This window comes from Drosophila miranda, chromosome 4 (genome assembly GCF_003369915.1).
Source record: "Drosophila miranda strain MSH22 chromosome 4, D.miranda_PacBio2.1, whole genome shotgun sequence".
In the NCBI taxonomy this organism is placed as follows: Eukaryota; Metazoa; Arthropoda; class Insecta; order Diptera; family Drosophilidae; genus Drosophila; species Drosophila miranda.
This window is the reverse complement of record NC_046677.1, coordinates 13,772,478-13,790,742: the sequence shown is the minus strand read 5'-3', so window position 1 is coordinate 13,790,742 and position 18,265 is coordinate 13,772,478. Positions and strand designations below refer to the sequence as shown.

The window sequence follows — 18,265 nt, the reverse complement described above, 5'->3', positions numbered from 1 at the left end:
ATATGTATGTATATATATATATATGTATATGTGCACTATAAATTAGCGCTACCACAAATACGGACACTCCGTATAGCCGAAAAGTTTTCCGCTCCACACTAGCCACAAAAGTGCAAAAGAAAAGTTTGTACAACAAATTTTATTTTCGTTTGTCGACTGCTTTTATTGTGCTCTCCTTTCATTTAGGTTGCTTTCCATTTTTTTTTCTTGATTTCGTTTTGGTTTTTGTTTTTTACTTTGTGCGTAATATTTCGGGAGTTTCCCAAAGTTTTTCCGCGGGCTCTCTTTCCTCTCCGCCATTGTTTTCAGTGCGCACTTGCGGCCGATTTCCCTCTACCTTGCCCTTCCCTAGCCAGTTTATGCAAATTATTTTGTGTCGGAAAAGTGCTCCCGATATGGGCGGTGCAGGAACTGTGGTCGGGTCCCAAAAGCAGAATGGTAGCTGGGTTATTTTTAAATACTCGACCAAGGCGATTTGCTCGCCGCTCTTGTAATCCCTTTGGTAATCTTGGAGTAAGTTGGGCAGATAATTTAGTCTGAAGTTTGAGGCATTGGGCCAGCCATAGATGGCATATGGATCAGGCTTTCGGCCAAATGTTTTTACTGCGAATATGTTTGCAAAAAGATGGGGCAGAATAGCAATTCACAGCTGGTAGATTCCATCAGAAAGGGCTCTGCATATCTGGATGTATGTGCCTTAGAATCGATCAGAGAAAATAGAACAAGACATTTTCTAAGACTTTATAAATTATTAGACACAAAAAACCCTATTCCCCGACTCTGGCTTGGGGAATTATGTACATACTTTATCGCATTCAATACCTCAGTTGTTAATGGAAGATCAAGGAGAGCTTTAGTTTCTGTATCATACCTATCAACACATTGAGTATCTATTAGCATCTAGCAACCGTTGAAAGGGTACAGCCCGAAAGTGAACTTAAGATTTACAATCATGAAATGAAATCCCGTTTACACCACTCTACTCTCTACTTACTTTCTCCGCTTATATACATATATAACCCGCAACGAAATTTCCCATCTCCACATAACTTTTCTAGTATTTACATTTGAAGCAAAGTGCATAAAAACTTTTCCCCATAGTAAATTGCTCGGCTCTGCTCTGCTCTTACTTAACTTTACTTACAATTAGTTGCCTAGACAAATAAAACTCTTTCCGAAACTAAGTTTACACTCAACTACACCCATTCCCACTCCCATTCCCACTCCCACTCCACGGCATGCACAACACATTTCTCATTTTACATTCCACACTCCATACTGGAGTATCACTCCCTAATCCTTGCCATGTCATAGCCCACATATCGCATATACATTTGTATATTTATAAAGAATATTCCGAATTATGTACACAGACTTTAAACTTTAAATGGCAAGATTACCTCTAATCTAATTACACTTACCAGCAACTCTAGTCTTTGCTCTGCTCTGCTCTATGCCCAAGAACGCTATCGTAACTCTTATCCAATGCTTACTCTCCTATCATACTCGTATTCGTACTTCTATTTAACTTGTATTATGCCAAGAAATGCTCGAAACAAATGCTCAGATCAAGTCCTAAGTAAAAGCTGCCACAGATACATACTCGTATACGTATACTCGTACGTTTCGTAGGAAACGAAACAAAGAAACAGAGATGCCTTCCCACCACGAATATATCTTGTAGTAATGCCCTTTGTACAATTGAACCACCGTAGGTGTTCCAGGCAAGCGTAACGAGATCTATTACAACTGCTGCCCGGAACCGTATATAGATATAACCTTCGCCATCATCATCCGCCGAAGAACGCTCTACTACTTCTTCAATCTGATTATACCCTGTGTGCTGATTGCTTCAATGGCTCTGCTGGGATTCACTCTGCCACCGGATTCGGGTGAAAAATTATCGCTGGGTAAGTTCTAGTGTTATAGTTAGGGGGGGACTGGGACAGTGGAGGAGGTACATTAATTTGAAACCACTTAGGCAACATAAATACTTATGAATATACTTACTGGAGAAGAGGAACCGCGACCGCCCACACATGCAAACAGCTCGAGAGCCGCTTCAAAAGTATTTGCCAAGTACTTTTTAAATAATGACAGACTCGTCGGCAGCGCGGGCGAATTTAAAATTAGATGCCTTCCATAATGCTGTTGATGAGCGCTCGACGAGAGCCCACTGAGAACCGAAGCGAGCCACTCACCCGCCGACTGACTGACTGACACGGCACATTACTCGCTATTGCCATCGCTCCCCTTCCTGTTGTTGATGTCGCTCAAGATGACGATGACGATGACGGCACAGTCGCAGTCCCAGTCCCAGTCCCAGTCCTAGTCCCAGCAGAACCCAGCCCAGATCCTTGCCAGCGTTGGCAAACAAACTATTGAACTTTTAATGTTGCTATGACTGAGCTGAGTAGTAAAAAGTGTTCAACGAGCCGGGCGTAAGGAATGTTCCGGCTGGCTGTTAAGCACTCGCCTCAAATGTGCTGTCGATTGGTCGGACGGGACAGGGGCAGAGCATTAGTGGGGCGGAAAATCAGTAGGGACTCGACGAAAGTTGAGGACTTTTACTTCAGCCAAAGTTGAGTGCTCAAAACAGAAATAGATGGGTAGCAAGTGGGTGTCGGAAAGTACCTAAAACTACTTAAAGATACATACCTAGTGGCAGTGTTCTGGATCAAGGGGAGGGTTACACAAGTTAGAGTAAAGCTTCTGGCGGTATTAGCCAGAAGTATGTGTAAGCAAATCTACTGTTGGAAACAGGGAAAATGGATACAGGAATACCTTTAGAGGGCCGTAGATTACCAGGTGACAAGGACGGACAGACACCAAAGCAAAGACCGACTGTTAATGAACAAATAATTGAAAAAGTCCGACATCAAATATCACACCAGACACCCGTGCTATATGAAATAAGAGCATGCGTCACTTAATCGTCTTCCTCATCCGATATCTAGGTGTTACCATCCTGCTCTCGCTGACCGTGTTTCTCAATATGGTTGCCGAGACAATGCCGGCCACATCCGACGCGGTGCCTCTGTTAGGTAAGACCATTTTGTTTACCGAAACTAGTCGATGGTAATGCTTCTTGTAAATGCAAATGAAAATGTAAATGTAAATGTAACCGTAACAGTAAATCATATTATCGATGTTTCTACCTTTGGTTTGAGTTTGTGTGTTCTTCTTTTGGAAGTGTTTTCTTTCCTTATTCAATCCATATACATTATATCGTTACATAGCTACATACACGTATACATATGTATACAGTATATATAGTAAATATATATACATATAATCCTCTAAAGTTATTGCAGTTGCATATTCATTACATATATCCATGCATTTCTAAAATGATTTTAAAGTCCAAGTAAAATCCGATGATTTTATAATATTAAAACTTTGACACACAATTAAACAATCCTGTGAAATCCGATTCCACTCCAAGCATCAGTCGCCATGACTCGTTTCAAAACGTTTCCTTTGGCTCAAAAGTCAAATGGTATACTCTATCGATGACTTTGGGGTCCTTAAGGAAATCAAACTGATGCCAAAAAACCAAGAGAATAGTTTCTAAAATTCTTTGAAAAAGAAAACAGACTAAAAATAACAAAAGGGCATTTAAATGTTGCTATCAAGCTTTAAATATGTGCCAATAACGTATAAATAAATATCCCCGTATATATATTAACTTTAACAGCCCAAAAATGATCAGTACCTATATATATATATACAGAAAATATGAACTGGTTTGAATAATGCACACACATTTGACGAGTTTCCTGCACGCTATAAATATACTTTGTTTCGGTTTTCAAGAAATCTTTCGAAAAATACAAATTAAAATATAGTTGGGTTGTTCCGATTCAATAGCAGTTTGAATTATCTGTCTTTTGGATCTGCATCTGACACAATGTGTTCTTATCTCATTAAAAATAAATTATTCAATTTGTGCTACACTATACTCCAGTCTGCCTAGAGATTTCGTATATGAGTTACGATTACTATTTTATAAATAATAATCCGTTTGGCTTACTATAGGGATTCGTTGAACAAATAGCTCATTGTATATCTTTATACTAATTTTAATTAAAACAAGATTGGAAGATTAGAGCAAGGAACAACCCCACCATATGACCAATGAATCAATGAATCCGAAGACAAAAATGCAACCCATCGACAACCCATGAAAAAATTTATTAAATTTTCAAATTCGACCTCTATCTATAAAAAAAGGTTTCAAAACTTTAATATTAAATTTATATTTTTAAAAATATATCTAATTCCGTTCTTGGCGTACGATTTCGGTGTCTAACTTCTATGTATACCTACCTAATATTTTTCTAAAGTATTCCGACTAAAGTTACCTAAGTGTGTGTGTATGTTAAAGAAAAGAGCATAAACCTATACTTATTTTTCTTTAATGCCAATACATTTGTTATGCCGTTAAAAGAATTGAGAAACTCAGAAGATAACAGACAAAAATTCTTGCATTTAATGTACTAACTAAATTTTTGTATATATCTCTTGCCTTTTTTTCTTTCTTTCAAACAAACTGTGTACCTTTGACAAAACTATGAAAAAACTATGTGCGCTCTCAAATGCCAAATATTAACCATACCAAAATCAAACACTATGAATGATTCCGAACTATGAAATATGCGCTACCCTGAACAATGCTCCAAAACTATCGAACTAACATAAAAAAACCACAATCCAACATCTGAAACAAAAAAACAAATCAATATTCACATGCACCACAACAACAATTACTCGTACATTATCTAACACACACCCAACGATATACTATATATACGTAATATATATATACATATATATATATATATATTGACAACACGCCCAACCAACCAACAGGTACATATTTCAATTGCATAATGTTTATGGTAGCTTCATCCGTTGTGTCAACGATTTTAATATTAAATTATCATCATCGAAATGCTGATACGCACGAAATGTCCGAATGGGTAAGTCACAAATAGGTCAACCCACCAACCATCCCAAACAACTACAACTACAACTACTCGTACAAGTAAAACTACAACCAAACCAACTCTCCAAACTCTCCAACAAAAAGAAAATCAAAATAAAACCACTGCAAAAGCGACCATCACTCATCATATACTCGTACGATATAGCCCCAGTCAGTACACAGTGGCCACGGGACCGCAACTGTCTGTTGGGGGATAGATCTGCCCTCCTGCATCATCTGGCACGAGGCATTCCCTCCAGCCATCTACGGATGCTGGAGAGCGCGGATGGGCAGATCCCAATCCCCCAGATCCCATAGCCGCTACCGCTACCGCTAACTCTGCCACTGTCGCTGTTGCTGTCGTTGCCGGTCCCGTGTCCACTGTCGCATAGTATTAGCATTTTTTTATATGATTTATCTCAACCAAAAAAGAGAAAAAGTGCTAAATTTATACGAGAGCCATGCAAAAATAATTTATGTGCTAGCTAGAGAAATGTTTTTGTGTTTCCTCTTTTCACGTTATTTACTTACTTGTTGTACTGTGTTACTTTGTGTTGTTTCCATTCTTGAAAAGCCCAAAGCCCAAAAACCAAACCTAAAAAATATTAATAAAACACCATAAAGAAATAAAGTAAGCTTTTGTGACCGCACACTGAAGGGAAAAGTATCTTTCAACGGACTGGTGTAGTTTCAGAAAGATTTCCACTAAAATTTGAATAGTTTACGGTACGAATCGTAACGGAAAGCGGCTTCAAGAAGGGTACAAAATCATGCTAGAGACTTTAGCCAATAAAAACTATGAATGAGTTTTAAGACTCGTTTCAGAAAATGGCGATACTAGCGTTTACCAAATGATTACATAATATTTTTATCGATATATTTGTCCGTTTGTATCAAATGATACAAAAGAGATGATTGAACAATAGTTATCTAATAATTCTTGTGGTTTCTTTCTGGTCTGAATAGACACCCATTGGGGATTAGATTCTTTGGTAATTATCAGCTGTATTCCCTTATGAGCAAGTACCATCTTGTGATTGTGACAGCCCTGACCTACACTTTTCATCTATTCTTACAGTTTTGAGGATAAATTATAGATCATTATATTAAATAGTTCTGAAACAAACTGAAAGAAACAAACTCCTCATCAGTGACAGTTAAAAACTCTTGAAGCTCCTTTTAAAAATAAAAATATATACATAGAATTTAAATGCAAAAAAAAATCAGCAAATAGTTGCACAAATAAATATGTATACATATGTTGCTGTTTGTTATCATTATAATTTTTATTGTTGTCATTGTTGTTGTTGTTGTGTTGTCTTAACAGCATTTCTGTTTCATACACAACCAGCCCGTTTATGTTGTTTGCAATTTTTCGGTTGTGTTAGTTGTGATGCCTACATAGAGGCGCTTTTGCAAGCTGAACTTGGTGTTTTGTCAATTTGATTTCGTTAGTATACGCAAATGTATCTGCAATATAGTGGAATCCCTGACAAAAAAATGTCAGTTGAGTTCAGTTTTAGTCAATGTGTGTGTGACCCGAAAATCAAAAGAGCCCAATGAGGCCAATGAGGCCAGTGAAACGATGTGAAGCGAACGCCGAGCTGAGCCGAGCAAAATGTGACGGACGGATGTACAGAGTACGAAATGAATGTTGTAACCATCCAACATGTCTAGCTACTATACGTGTCTACTATAAAATAATTTATGTAATGAAAAATATCGTAATGTTGATGTTGGGCCCATAATTTCTACTTATGTGAATGTAAGCCACAACCCCAATCCCAGCAAGAAACCAAGTATCCCGAGTCCCGAGTCCCAACTCCCCAGTACTTCCTACCTTACACCCATCCTAAATCCTAACCACGTTGAGCCCTTTTTTGCTCGTCCCTCCTCACCAGTTGCACACACTCTTTTGTATCCGCATCTCTGTACTCGTACACTCGTACTCGTACTCATACCTATATACTCGTATACTCATATGTATGTATGTATGTGAAAAGAACATACAAGAACCAGATGACAAAGTCGAAACTGCAGTCGAATGATATATTATGCAATATGATGCACTCCTCTGTCTGTCTTTCACTCTAACCCCGTCCCAACACATATACTCGTTCATTTATATTGTATATATTATCTATTTTCCTGTACATAGACCCTCTGTGTGACAAAAACTTGTTTGATGTTGTATGTGTCTGAATGAGCAGCGAATGGTTTGTAAGGCTGTGGATAGCCGACTGTTTTGATGGCTTGCGTAATTAGAGGAAAAGGATATAAGGCAGCGGCTCAAAGAGTATCCGCAGCCCGAGTGTGGTCTCATAAGGATAGATGTTTGTTGTGGAACTAGAGAGTTAAGGAGTGTCTGCAATACAACGTTGAGCTATAAATATTGAGGAGAGAATATAATGTCATTTTAGGAATGACCTGAACAAAGTAAATCGTAAATACTCGTGGAACCGAATTGCATAACTTGTACAATTTTCTGAAAGAGTAAAAAGACCACCGCCGGAAGAGTCTCCACCTTTACCGCAAATTGTAATATCAATAACGGGAAACATCAGAGCGCTTTCATCATGATTCTGTTACAGGACATCCAAGTGGAAAGCAATTTCTTCGCATTATTGCAATTGCCACAAAGTGCATAATGAAAAGTTGCGCTGGACGAGACCCGGAGAGGGAATGAGCGAAAAGATAAGGATGAAGGAGAAAAGAATAAGGGAAACTCAGTGGAAGTCGATTGGCTTTTAAGAAGTCACTCACATGAAAAGTTTTGTATGGTTTTCGCGCAAGAATGTGGACTTGTCCCTGTCTCCCATCCATCCAAGCTCGCAGACCTTTCGACATACAATTGAATTTGGAGCACATGAAGGAAAAACCAAATCCTCGATTTTCGAGCACACAAAGTAACCGAAAGCCAATAGTAGAGGATGGGTGGGAACGCGAATAGGTATGGGTATGGGTATGGGTATGGGCATCGGTAGGGACAAGGTAGGTACGGCTTGCGTCGGGCTTGACAGTTGCCCCAGTTGTGAGTTGTCCTGACACGAGAACGAAAATTGAGCCAATTGGCGAGGCAGGTGCATTAGAAATGTGCATGCACAAAAAGTCCTTTTGGCCCGCAACTTCTTCTGCTCCTCGAGCTCTTCGCCTGTAGTCTGTTGCCTGTCGCCTGTCTCCTGGCACTTGAATTGGCTCCGTTTTTGTGTGATAACAACAAATCAATTTGCACAAAATTTGCACAAAAAGAAAAGATGGTAGGGCAGAGGGGTTGGTTGGCTGGAGTGGGCGTTATATACGTCCTTATATAGGTACGTACGAGCACGTATTGATATGGATATGGCAAATGCCAGTTGCTCCATTGCAATGGTTAACTTTGCATTTAGTTTGCATGCCACGTCCTGAAGCGCATTTCCATGTAAGCTTCTCGCTTGTTAGCCAAAAAAGAAAAATCGCCAACAAGGAAACGATAGGGCAGGACACAGGGACTAGCAGGAGCAGTATCAGTATCGGGTAAAGTGCAAGAGAGGCAGTCAGCTGAGAGCGAGGGTATTTCAGCAGCTCAACTCTAATATTGTTAAGGGTACAGCGACAAGGGGACAAAGCGACAGAGTGACAGAGCGACAGAGCGACAGAAGAGCGGGTACTGTGCATGAGATCTGGCGAGGCACAATGCATGTCGCGACTATCGATTCGGTTCTTGTTTCTGTGGCTTTTTCGCGCGGTATTTGAATTCACTTCAACCATGCCACCAGCCAACCAGAAGGGAGGCAATGGATGTTCAATGTGATTGGAAAGGGAACTGGGGTGTCGTTTTTGAACTTGCCTTTGATCCAGCTTTGCCGAAAGGAAACAATAATTGAGTATCTTATAAAGATGATTATGAATAGTTAAACCCGGAGTTCACCCAAAAAAAAGAGTATAAATGATCTATCTTCGATGTGGCCATGAAGGTCTGCGTATAGGCAGACTAAGGCCCAGTTTCAAAAGCTGTAAATAAGCTGTAAACTCATAGCTATAGAATCACATTTTCACAATTACTACAGCCATCTGGCTGTAATCTCAATCTTCAGGAAGCTAGTGGGACATGCATTGTAGGCATTGATTAATGAGATATTTTATAAATAATAAGTATATACGAAAAGTATGAGTGTATGGACACTTAAAAATTAGACACGACTAGAAAGTGTAATTTAAATCGGAACCCGATTTCGGTGTGAATGTCTTTAAAGCTCAACGGCTCACTTCAATCGCCTGTGATTTGGAACTAGGGGATTCTCTCGGATGTACATATGTGTGTAGTTGTTGCCACCATTATTGCTAGTGTTGTATCTGTGCGCTTGTGTTTCGTGTTTAATATCTGTGTATCCACATATCTGTGTTTGTGTTGTAAATCATGATTTTTGCATGCATCATAGCTATAAATAAGCAGAGAACTTTGCGAACAGCGAGCCCCCACCTTGCCAGTCTCCCACGTGCACTGGCACTGGGCACACTCGCCGACACACACATACATACAAAGAAATATTACTATATTTAAGTGTAATAACAAATCACCAGCCATACATACAGACATACAAACATCCTGCATGAGAGCACATGGGAACCGCACCCGAAATGGGGAACAGAACACCAACATGTTGCTCTCCAAATAATCGACTCCACAACTTTGTTGCTTTAGTTGTAATCAAATCAAATATAAATCATACTTGTGGCCATCTGTCTGCGGGTGTGTTTGTGTGAGTGTGGGTGTGTGAGTCTGTTCATGCAAAGTAGCCATAAATCGTGGCGTGCCGGGTTGAGCCACACACACCGCACTCTCGACCAGAGACACAAGCCATCATCATCCTCCCAACACGAACTGTACGAGTAACACACGCAATTGGAACCTATATATCAATATAATAATAATTTTGAGTGGGGTTATCGTTGGGCTCGTTCCACTAAACGTTTCAATTTCCACCTGCCACCTGCCGTTAGATACGCATCGTATTTTTATGCTGGTTGCCTTGGATACTACGAATGAGTCGCCCGGGACGACCACTGATCCTGGAGTTCCCGACCACGCCCTGCTCGGACACGTCGTCTGAGCGCAAGCATCAGATACTCTCCGATGTCGAGCTGAAAGAGCGGTATTTAGCAATAGTTTTATGCTGTTCTTGCTTTTTCTTTCGTCTGATAGTCGCAGCATTTTCCTCGGCAATCTTTAAGGGGCATTCAGTGTACATCGAATGCACATATGTACGCAGAAATAACCCAACCAAAGTAGGCTCTGGATAAACTTGGCAAGCGTACAGCGAAACCAAAAGCGAAAGCAAGAACAGGGCAAAATATTCATAGACCTATAGAGTGTACTTACCAAATTGTTTGTCCTCCTTCCCCGAACGAAGCTCCTCGAAATCGCTGCTGGCCAATGTTCTGGACATCGATGATGATTTTCGCCACAATTGTCGCCCCATGACGCCAGGCGGAACACTGCCACACAACCCAGCCTTCTATCGCACGGTTTATGGGTAATGAATCCAAGCATACTCGTACCATAAGCATAATACTTTGCTGCTCTGGCCCCTGGGTCAGCATTTGGCTAAGTGGAATAACCAACTCACGTCCCATGTTTCTGGCCTTGTGCCAATTTGCAGACAAGGCGACGATGGGAGCATTGGGCCAATTGGCAGCACTCGAATGCCAGATGCGGTCAGTCATCACACGTGCATCAAATCATCAACAGAATATGAATTAGGTTTAATCTTAAAGGAAATTCGCTTTATAACTGATCAGGTAAGTTGGCTGAGAATTATTCGTGACCATAGGGTGGAATATCTTGGGAAACTATACTTATTTGTTATTGGACTCAAAGTATCTTATTCACAAATGCATGCTCAAGACCCAGACTGCACCGAACATCCCTTGCATCTATCACTCCCCATCATTGTTACAGATGAAAGTTAATAGTTTTGCCTCTTCTTTTCTCTCCAATTCAACTCACACTCTCTCTCTCTCTCTCTCTGAATACGAATACGAATACTCATACCAACCCCACCATGAAACAAAATCCACAAAAACCACAAACCAAACACAGCTACGTAAAGATGACGAGTCAAATGACATTGCCAATGATTGGAAATTTGCAGCTATGGTCGTTGACAGACTGTGCCTTATCATATTCACAATGTTCACAATATTAGCCACAATAGCTGTACTACTATCAGCACCACATATTATTGTCTCGTAGCCATATGGGCGAGGTGGTTATTGTTATTGGTTTTATTATAAAATCAATTTGTTAATTATTAAATTAATAACGAAACTTTTTAAGTAAATTAAAACCAAAAGGAAAACTCTAAAAACCACAAAAAAAAGAGAAAAACACTTGATATAAATACCATTGACTAAATAATACTAACAGAAAAAAAACTAAAAAAAAAAAATAAACAAAATCTTGTCTTTAAAATACAATAATTTAAATATAAACAAGAGAAATCGTTTAAAGAAAGTCTTTCGTAAAAACCACATACACAAAAAGAGACTTAAAAAAATCATGTCCTAAAAATGTTTACAAATTTTTAATTCCAATTTTCCCAATTCTTTACAAAACCAAAAAAATACCAAAAAACTGATTAAAAATTAAGTTTAAAAAGAGTATCCCAAACCTCACCGCCATACACAACAGACATTTTCTTTCATTCTTCCACTGACTATACTATACAGATACATATACTTGTATATGTAATTAATTAGAATCAAAACGGGTATATTTTCTTTTATATTTTGTATATTTTAAAAAGCAAGACAAATTTTCGGAATTTTTTTTTTTGGATACACTTGAAAATATTATGCAGTTGTTCGAAAGTCTCCAGAAGGGCAAGATACCCCTCTTGGAAGACTTCATTTTGTGAGCTTTATAGTGAAAAATTGTAGATGAAAATAAATTCCAATATATATTACTATGTGAATGTATGTACATGAGATCGGAGCCCAACGTTTTTGGATCCACTGAAGAATAATAACTAACCAGAATATTAATCTTCGTAAGCGGCATTGAGGTCAGTCCATGGAAGTCAATTCCAAGAAACCTTTCTGCTAACTATGTAGACACTTAGGGAAAATACAAAACTCAGCCACCCTTCTCCTCTCTAGATAAAACTGCATTTCCAAAACAGAACCAATTAACCTAACATATCCACTACTACGTAAATTTAGATCCCTCCCCATTTTACTTTTATGTTGAACAGAACCCGATAGGATAATAAACACAAGAACCCAACACCCAACACCAAAAATCCCCTAAAAACCAAACCTCTTAAAGCAAACCAAAACCAATAGAATAACCCATCCAAATTGGAATTAGAAAAGAATTCACAAAAGTTTAACTACGAAAAAAAACGAAAGCGAGATATATGACGAAAAAGAAAATGAAAACAAGATTTATCCAGTGATTTTGAGTGAACCAGCCCATTGCGCTCAGCAGATGGAATGTGTCCCATAGATGGCATTCCATCTCGACTGGCGCTACATCGAGGCACATTTGATTAAATTTAATGGTTGCGAGCAATAATATCTGCGTGTTGATGAATTGCATGATTTTTTGGTGATGCAAACGATGATCGAGCGAATTATTGCGTGGACCCAGGTCTCGGGCAAGAGCTCGCTCCTTTATCGCAGTGAGAACAGCGAAACATCGTACACAGTCTAACTTTTGGTATTTATATGAGTTGTCTATGATTTGTGATATTTATTTTTTTGATTTTAAATTGAATACTAAAAGTTTATACACTGTACAAACACCAGAGGCAATTCATTACAAACAAAAAGCTGAACAATGAAAAAAAAGCGAGGCAAGTCGGACAAATACGACAAATACAAAAATATATATACCAATAACAATGAACATCACAAGACCATAGAACTCAAAACATGCCGGTGCATGGGTAATTATGTGCTTCGCTTCAGTATTGAGCGCACAAAACATACAAATACATACTTGAAAACGAAAAAAAGAACAAAGAACGAACAGCTACAAAAGGACAACCAACACATATACTCGTAACCCAAGGAGCTTTATACAATTATATACATACTCGTATGATTGAGTCGATCTCTGCGATCGGGAGTCAGTCTGCCCAAATCCAAAATCTCTCATACATTTGATACATAAGTCCACTAGCAAATACTCGACTGTCGGATGACTCTTCTATCCCTAGAGTATGATCTTACAGTATGTTACTGTGTGCTAACTAGCCAAGCACACAATTTCCACAACTAAACTAAATAAATAACACATGCAAGAAAATCTTAAAAATTAACATGGCATGGGAGTCGGTTGAGCAAATGCTAGGACCAAGACGGGGGAGAAACTCTGACAGATCTTCCTTTACAGACCCGAAGAAGGTCCCAGGCCAGAGACTTTTCCTTCCTTGACTCCTTGCCATTTTCTCGACTCGAGAGCCCATGACCTAATCGAACGAATGAAATGAAAAATTGAGTTTGACTAATTTCACACAGCATTTTCTTTCCACACAAAAGAAAACGTTCAACATGGAATTAATTTTTTAATTTTTAAGTTACAGTTATTCTGCTTCTAATTGTAAATCTTGTGCAATGAAAACAATCAGAATTTTTCTTTGAATATAAAATAAACTAAGCGAAATATAAACTGAAACTGATACAAGCAAAAAAAAAATACAACAGCAACAGCAGAGAAAAAAACAAACAACAAAAACAATAATTTGCAAGAATAAATAATGGAAAATATGATAAGTAACTAAACGAAGTAACAGAACTTAGTCTAAGCAACACAGATTACACAGAAACAGATACAGACACAGACCGAGGAACTAGAGCGAGTAGCTGTAGCTGTAATTAAGATTCTATCCAAAGAGCTGAAAAAACAGAGATTCGAGTACAACCACAACAGAACAGCTAGCAATAGTTTTAAGACAAAGACAAAGACAAACCAAACGAGGATATTGAGAAACGGTTCTACTCGTATTCGGATTATTTTTAATTTTAAATCAGTTTGGTTTTTAGACAATTTTGAAGCAATTTTATATCGAATTTTGTATGCCAGCCATTTTATAGCTATATAAACATTTGATTAAACCTTTCCATTTCTGGTTTAACGTTTTTTTCGGGACAGTTTAAATTTGTATGTATAAATAAGGATTAGCTTTTGATAAACGATAAATGGGGTAACCGAAAATGTATGTGGAATGGAGATATTTTGATGAAAGGTGAAATTCTATGTATATTTTGTTAGATTCCTACCAGATCAGCGCGAATACAAATAGATCAGAGACAGAAACAGATAGACAGGTTTTGTGGGGATTTTTGTTCGTCTTTTTGATATGGATATACGTTTATTTTGTATGCTTTTCCAACGTGAACGTCAGTGAGAACAATTAACGATAGATTTCAATCCTACGCATAAGAATATCTACAAATAGAGAACATAGCAACAAGCTGCCAGCATGAGAAATAAAAACAATAACTAATTTTAAATATTTTATACATTTCCATCATTTGTGCTCATTTCAAAAAACAAACAAAAAAGCGAGTCAGAAAGGAGGAAACAAACCAAAACACTCAAACAGCCGTGGACAAATTTCAGCCAGCAGTCGATACGGGATAATTTTCAACATTCAATTAGCTGAAGTTGAAGGAGAGTCTACACATAAGCAATTTTTAAACGAAATGTCACCCAAGTAAAAAATAGATTTAGAAAATAGTGAGGCCCCACCAGGTGGAGGTGGAGGTGGAGATGGAGGCAGAGATGGTGGTGGAGGAACCTAATCGAACATATTATTCACATCCAGACAACTGGGAAAAGTTGGCTGGGATTAATACTCGAACTAATACATTTCTAGGGCGTAAAAAGGACAGTTGGAACGGACAGTGGAAGGTGTTTCTTTCATCATACATACATAGGTACATTAAAATGATATTCATTGTATGTGTGTATGTGTGAGTGCAGACATATATATACTTCTTTTTTACACTGGCAAACAAGTATAGAGTATACATACATATAGCATACATGGTAATACATAATACAAGAAAATATTTGAAAGCAAATGAAACTTTTTCCTACAACTAGTTGCATTTAAATGAATTTTAAAAAATATACATAAAAGTATATATTTATTAAAACCAAAACAAAAACCAATGAAACACAAAAACCAACTCTTTCTCTACTAAAAACAAAACCAACATACAGAAAAAGAAACGCAAAAAAAATAAAATAAAACTTTAATATAACATTTAATTAGACATTTAATAAGGGTTCAATGAAAACCGAGTCAAAAGAGAAGCATCGTAAACTAGTAAATATTTAAATTAAATTAATTTTAAAAAGTGAAGAACAAAACATAAAACAAAAGAGAAGCGCTGATTTTTTATGTCGTTATTAGTAATTAAATTTAAATAATTGCATATAAAGAAAACATACAGAAATAAATGAAAAAACCAAAAATATATGATAATAAAAACTAGAAGAAAATTGACAAATTGGTCATTTTGACCTAGTAAATTATAGAACAAAATAAAACCAAAATTGAAAGTAAACCAAAACAAAAAAACCAAAAAAAGAACATAAGATGGAACCCCGAGAAAACGATTGTAAAATTTTAATTATTATTATTCAATAATAAATACAAAAAGGAAAGATTTGACAGAAATACAAACATATACAATTAGGTTTTATTTCAATCCATATTCCAACTTCAACACGTAATTACCCGTAATTGGATCCCGGAGAGAGGATCCTGATGCTCAAGACCAAAACGAAAACGAAAACGAAGACCAAGATGAAGCCGCCTTCAAAAGTCGGAAAGGTAAATTGTGTCTCGTCCTAGACATAAGCTGATAATTAAGATATAGGCAATGTACAATAGAACGAGTACACTATTACGCTAATGATGACACCAAGCACATATCTGACCAATGTAAATATGTACAGATGTTCAGTCAATCAATATTCATAAAATCCTATTTCATAGCATCATGAATTCATTGCAAAGCGACACTTGACACATTGTACAAACCAAAGCTTAATTTACTTAGTCATAGAAAACAAGCGAACATTATAACCTGAAGCAAAAACAGGGCAGCACATTGCTCTGATATCATAACATATATTCAAAGTGTTAAAATTTCCCGTCTGACTATCAAGAAATAGAAGCTTGCAAATTTTACTAACGAAAAATTCTGATTCCCTGCGCAGTTTGTCAACAACCAGCTGAAAGTTAAATTCAAATCCAGTCGTTCCTTTACGATCTCCTTATAACAGAAATAACTATAAAACAAAAACATATGTATATCCAGCTAGCCAATGCCAATCAACAGATCTTACCCTCGAATATCGAATAGCAGAAGGGATGCTGCGTGTATGTATGACCAGTGTTTTACCAAATCTCATTTTTATTAAACAACAACCAACAATGGGAAGTTGACATACTGTTTTCGAAAGAAATACTTTCCTATTTAATCGAAGCTTTCGGCATGATTTCTTTATATCCCACCGCTATTTATCCAAAATCTTCACTCTAATTAGACCACATTTTCTCAAAATTTTTACAAGATTCCCCTATAATCAAGTCAGATTTCCCAATACTCCTGCATTGTTTTTGACTTAGTTTTTGGCATGTTCAAATCCCCCTTTAGTTGTTACTATGATTAAATTTATTAACGTATTGACGTCTAATTTTCCCCTTGACTGCTAACTTATTTGCGAGTATCTCGGAGACATGGAAGCGGTGAGTGTACGAAAATTAAAGAAAAGGAATATTTGATTCATTTTTCGTATATTTTTGTATAGAAAATATCGTGGACAACGTTGGACACGTGCAATTGCAGTATACTGGAGTATGGAACATCATTTATAATTAATCTATAGTATAAAAAAGTGTGTTTTAATTTTATCTTTGTTAAGATGTTTTTGCGTACATCGTATTCGGGTACAAAAATGTATATTTATAATTTTGTTTTAAATAAAATTTGTAACGTTTTGAAAAACAATGTGTATCACATAGACAATAATGACACACTACAATTCTCTTTAGTTCTTTATTACAAGTAAGACCACATGTCACCCAGTCAGTTCCCATCGGGATATATGAACCAGACTACAATTCAAGCTTTGACTGATCTATTCCATATATTTATATTTAATATAAAATCAATCAATATATGTAAAAATAAAAAAGGAGGGTACATACACACATACTAAATGCGAGTACGAATCATCCTTCACATATTCACCAATTTGTATGTGTTGAAATTTTGGAATTTCTATATGACTGGGGACAGCTATTGTGTCCGATATTATTACATAAGATGATGTACATATATTAGTTTTAAGACCTCAAATCTCTAATCAAAAGAAAACTGCATTGGATCTACTTTGGATGGAGCAACTTTGGAGAAAGTTAATTACGAGTCTGGTACAGCCCACGCCCAAAGAACTTTGCCCGGTATGCAGAAACGGATAACTTCACGGCCAGACTGACGAAATGTGGGCAGGAGTGTTTGCAGTAGTTCCAGATTAGTTATTTGGATATAATTCCAGACGGAAACTTTAATATCATATCACCTCTGGCGTAAATTGCTGACTGGTGATAAAATTAATATAATATGTCGATTGAGCATACACAAACATTTATTGATTGCGATAAGAATAAATCTCTTTGTAAGATATTTGCAAAAAGTACTTTCATTCAAATTGTATCAATTTACAAATATAAATCGTGTTCCCCTGCTACGTACACCTATATCGTATTAGCTAGATATGTATTCCTTTTCTCTAGTGAATTAAAGCTTGTACCTATGGGAAGCATGTGGAAAAATTAATATTAGTTAATTTATTTTATAGCTCTAAATTAGTCCTATACTTGATGCTTAAGTTCGTTTTGGCAATTCTTCGTCTTCAAGATGGTTGATAAAAGTCGTAGGCAATTTCAGGGAACATAAGCAAGTGGTTTTCACTGAGAAATATTCCAACGCCGTTTCCCCGAGACCTGAGTAAAAACTCCAACGCTTACATGGAAGCTCCGTTTTCAAAATTTTCTTCATAAATTAACGTAGTACAAGTTAAATTTTTGTAACGCCTCAGAAGAACAATATACATATATCCATGGTGGTTGTTGGCAATATTGTTTTCCACCACGACCACGACCGTTCAAATTCCGTTCCCAGAATAATTGTTCTCTCCAACTTGATTATCATTTCTTCTAGGGCGCCGTTGATCTCTCTCACTTTCTCTCTCTCTATCTCTCTTAGATGCTG

At 37.3% G+C, this 18,265-nt stretch overlaps 1 protein-coding gene across 6 annotated transcripts in view; it reads left to right on the top strand.

Moving 5' to 3' along the window:
* The window catches only part of LOC108162212 (neuronal acetylcholine receptor subunit alpha-7), a 64,629-nt gene extending 47,384 nt beyond the window's left edge, over positions 1 to 17,245 (top strand). For 4 of the 6 annotated variants that reach the window (XM_033393307.1, XM_017296827.2, XM_033393308.1 and 1 more), the window contains 6 exons: positions 1,716 to 1,910; positions 2,958 to 3,044; positions 4,873 to 4,982; positions 9,968 to 10,119; positions 10,378 to 10,500; positions 10,627 to 11,161. In XM_033393307.1, coding sequence (XP_033249198.1) covers positions 1,716 to 1,910; positions 2,958 to 3,044; positions 4,873 to 4,982; positions 9,968 to 10,119; positions 10,378 to 10,500; positions 10,627 to 10,936 — 977 coding nt within the window. In that variant the 3' untranslated portion in view covers positions 10,937 to 11,161. Of the gene's footprint in view, positions 1 to 1,715; positions 1,911 to 2,957; positions 3,045 to 4,872; positions 4,983 to 9,967; positions 10,120 to 10,377; positions 10,501 to 10,626; positions 16,738 to 16,799 lie in introns of those variants that run through there. The other 2 variants (XM_017296830.2, XM_033393309.1) reach the window with 2 other exon arrangements.
* The last annotated feature ends 1,020 nt before the right edge of the window (positions 17,246 to 18,265 follow it).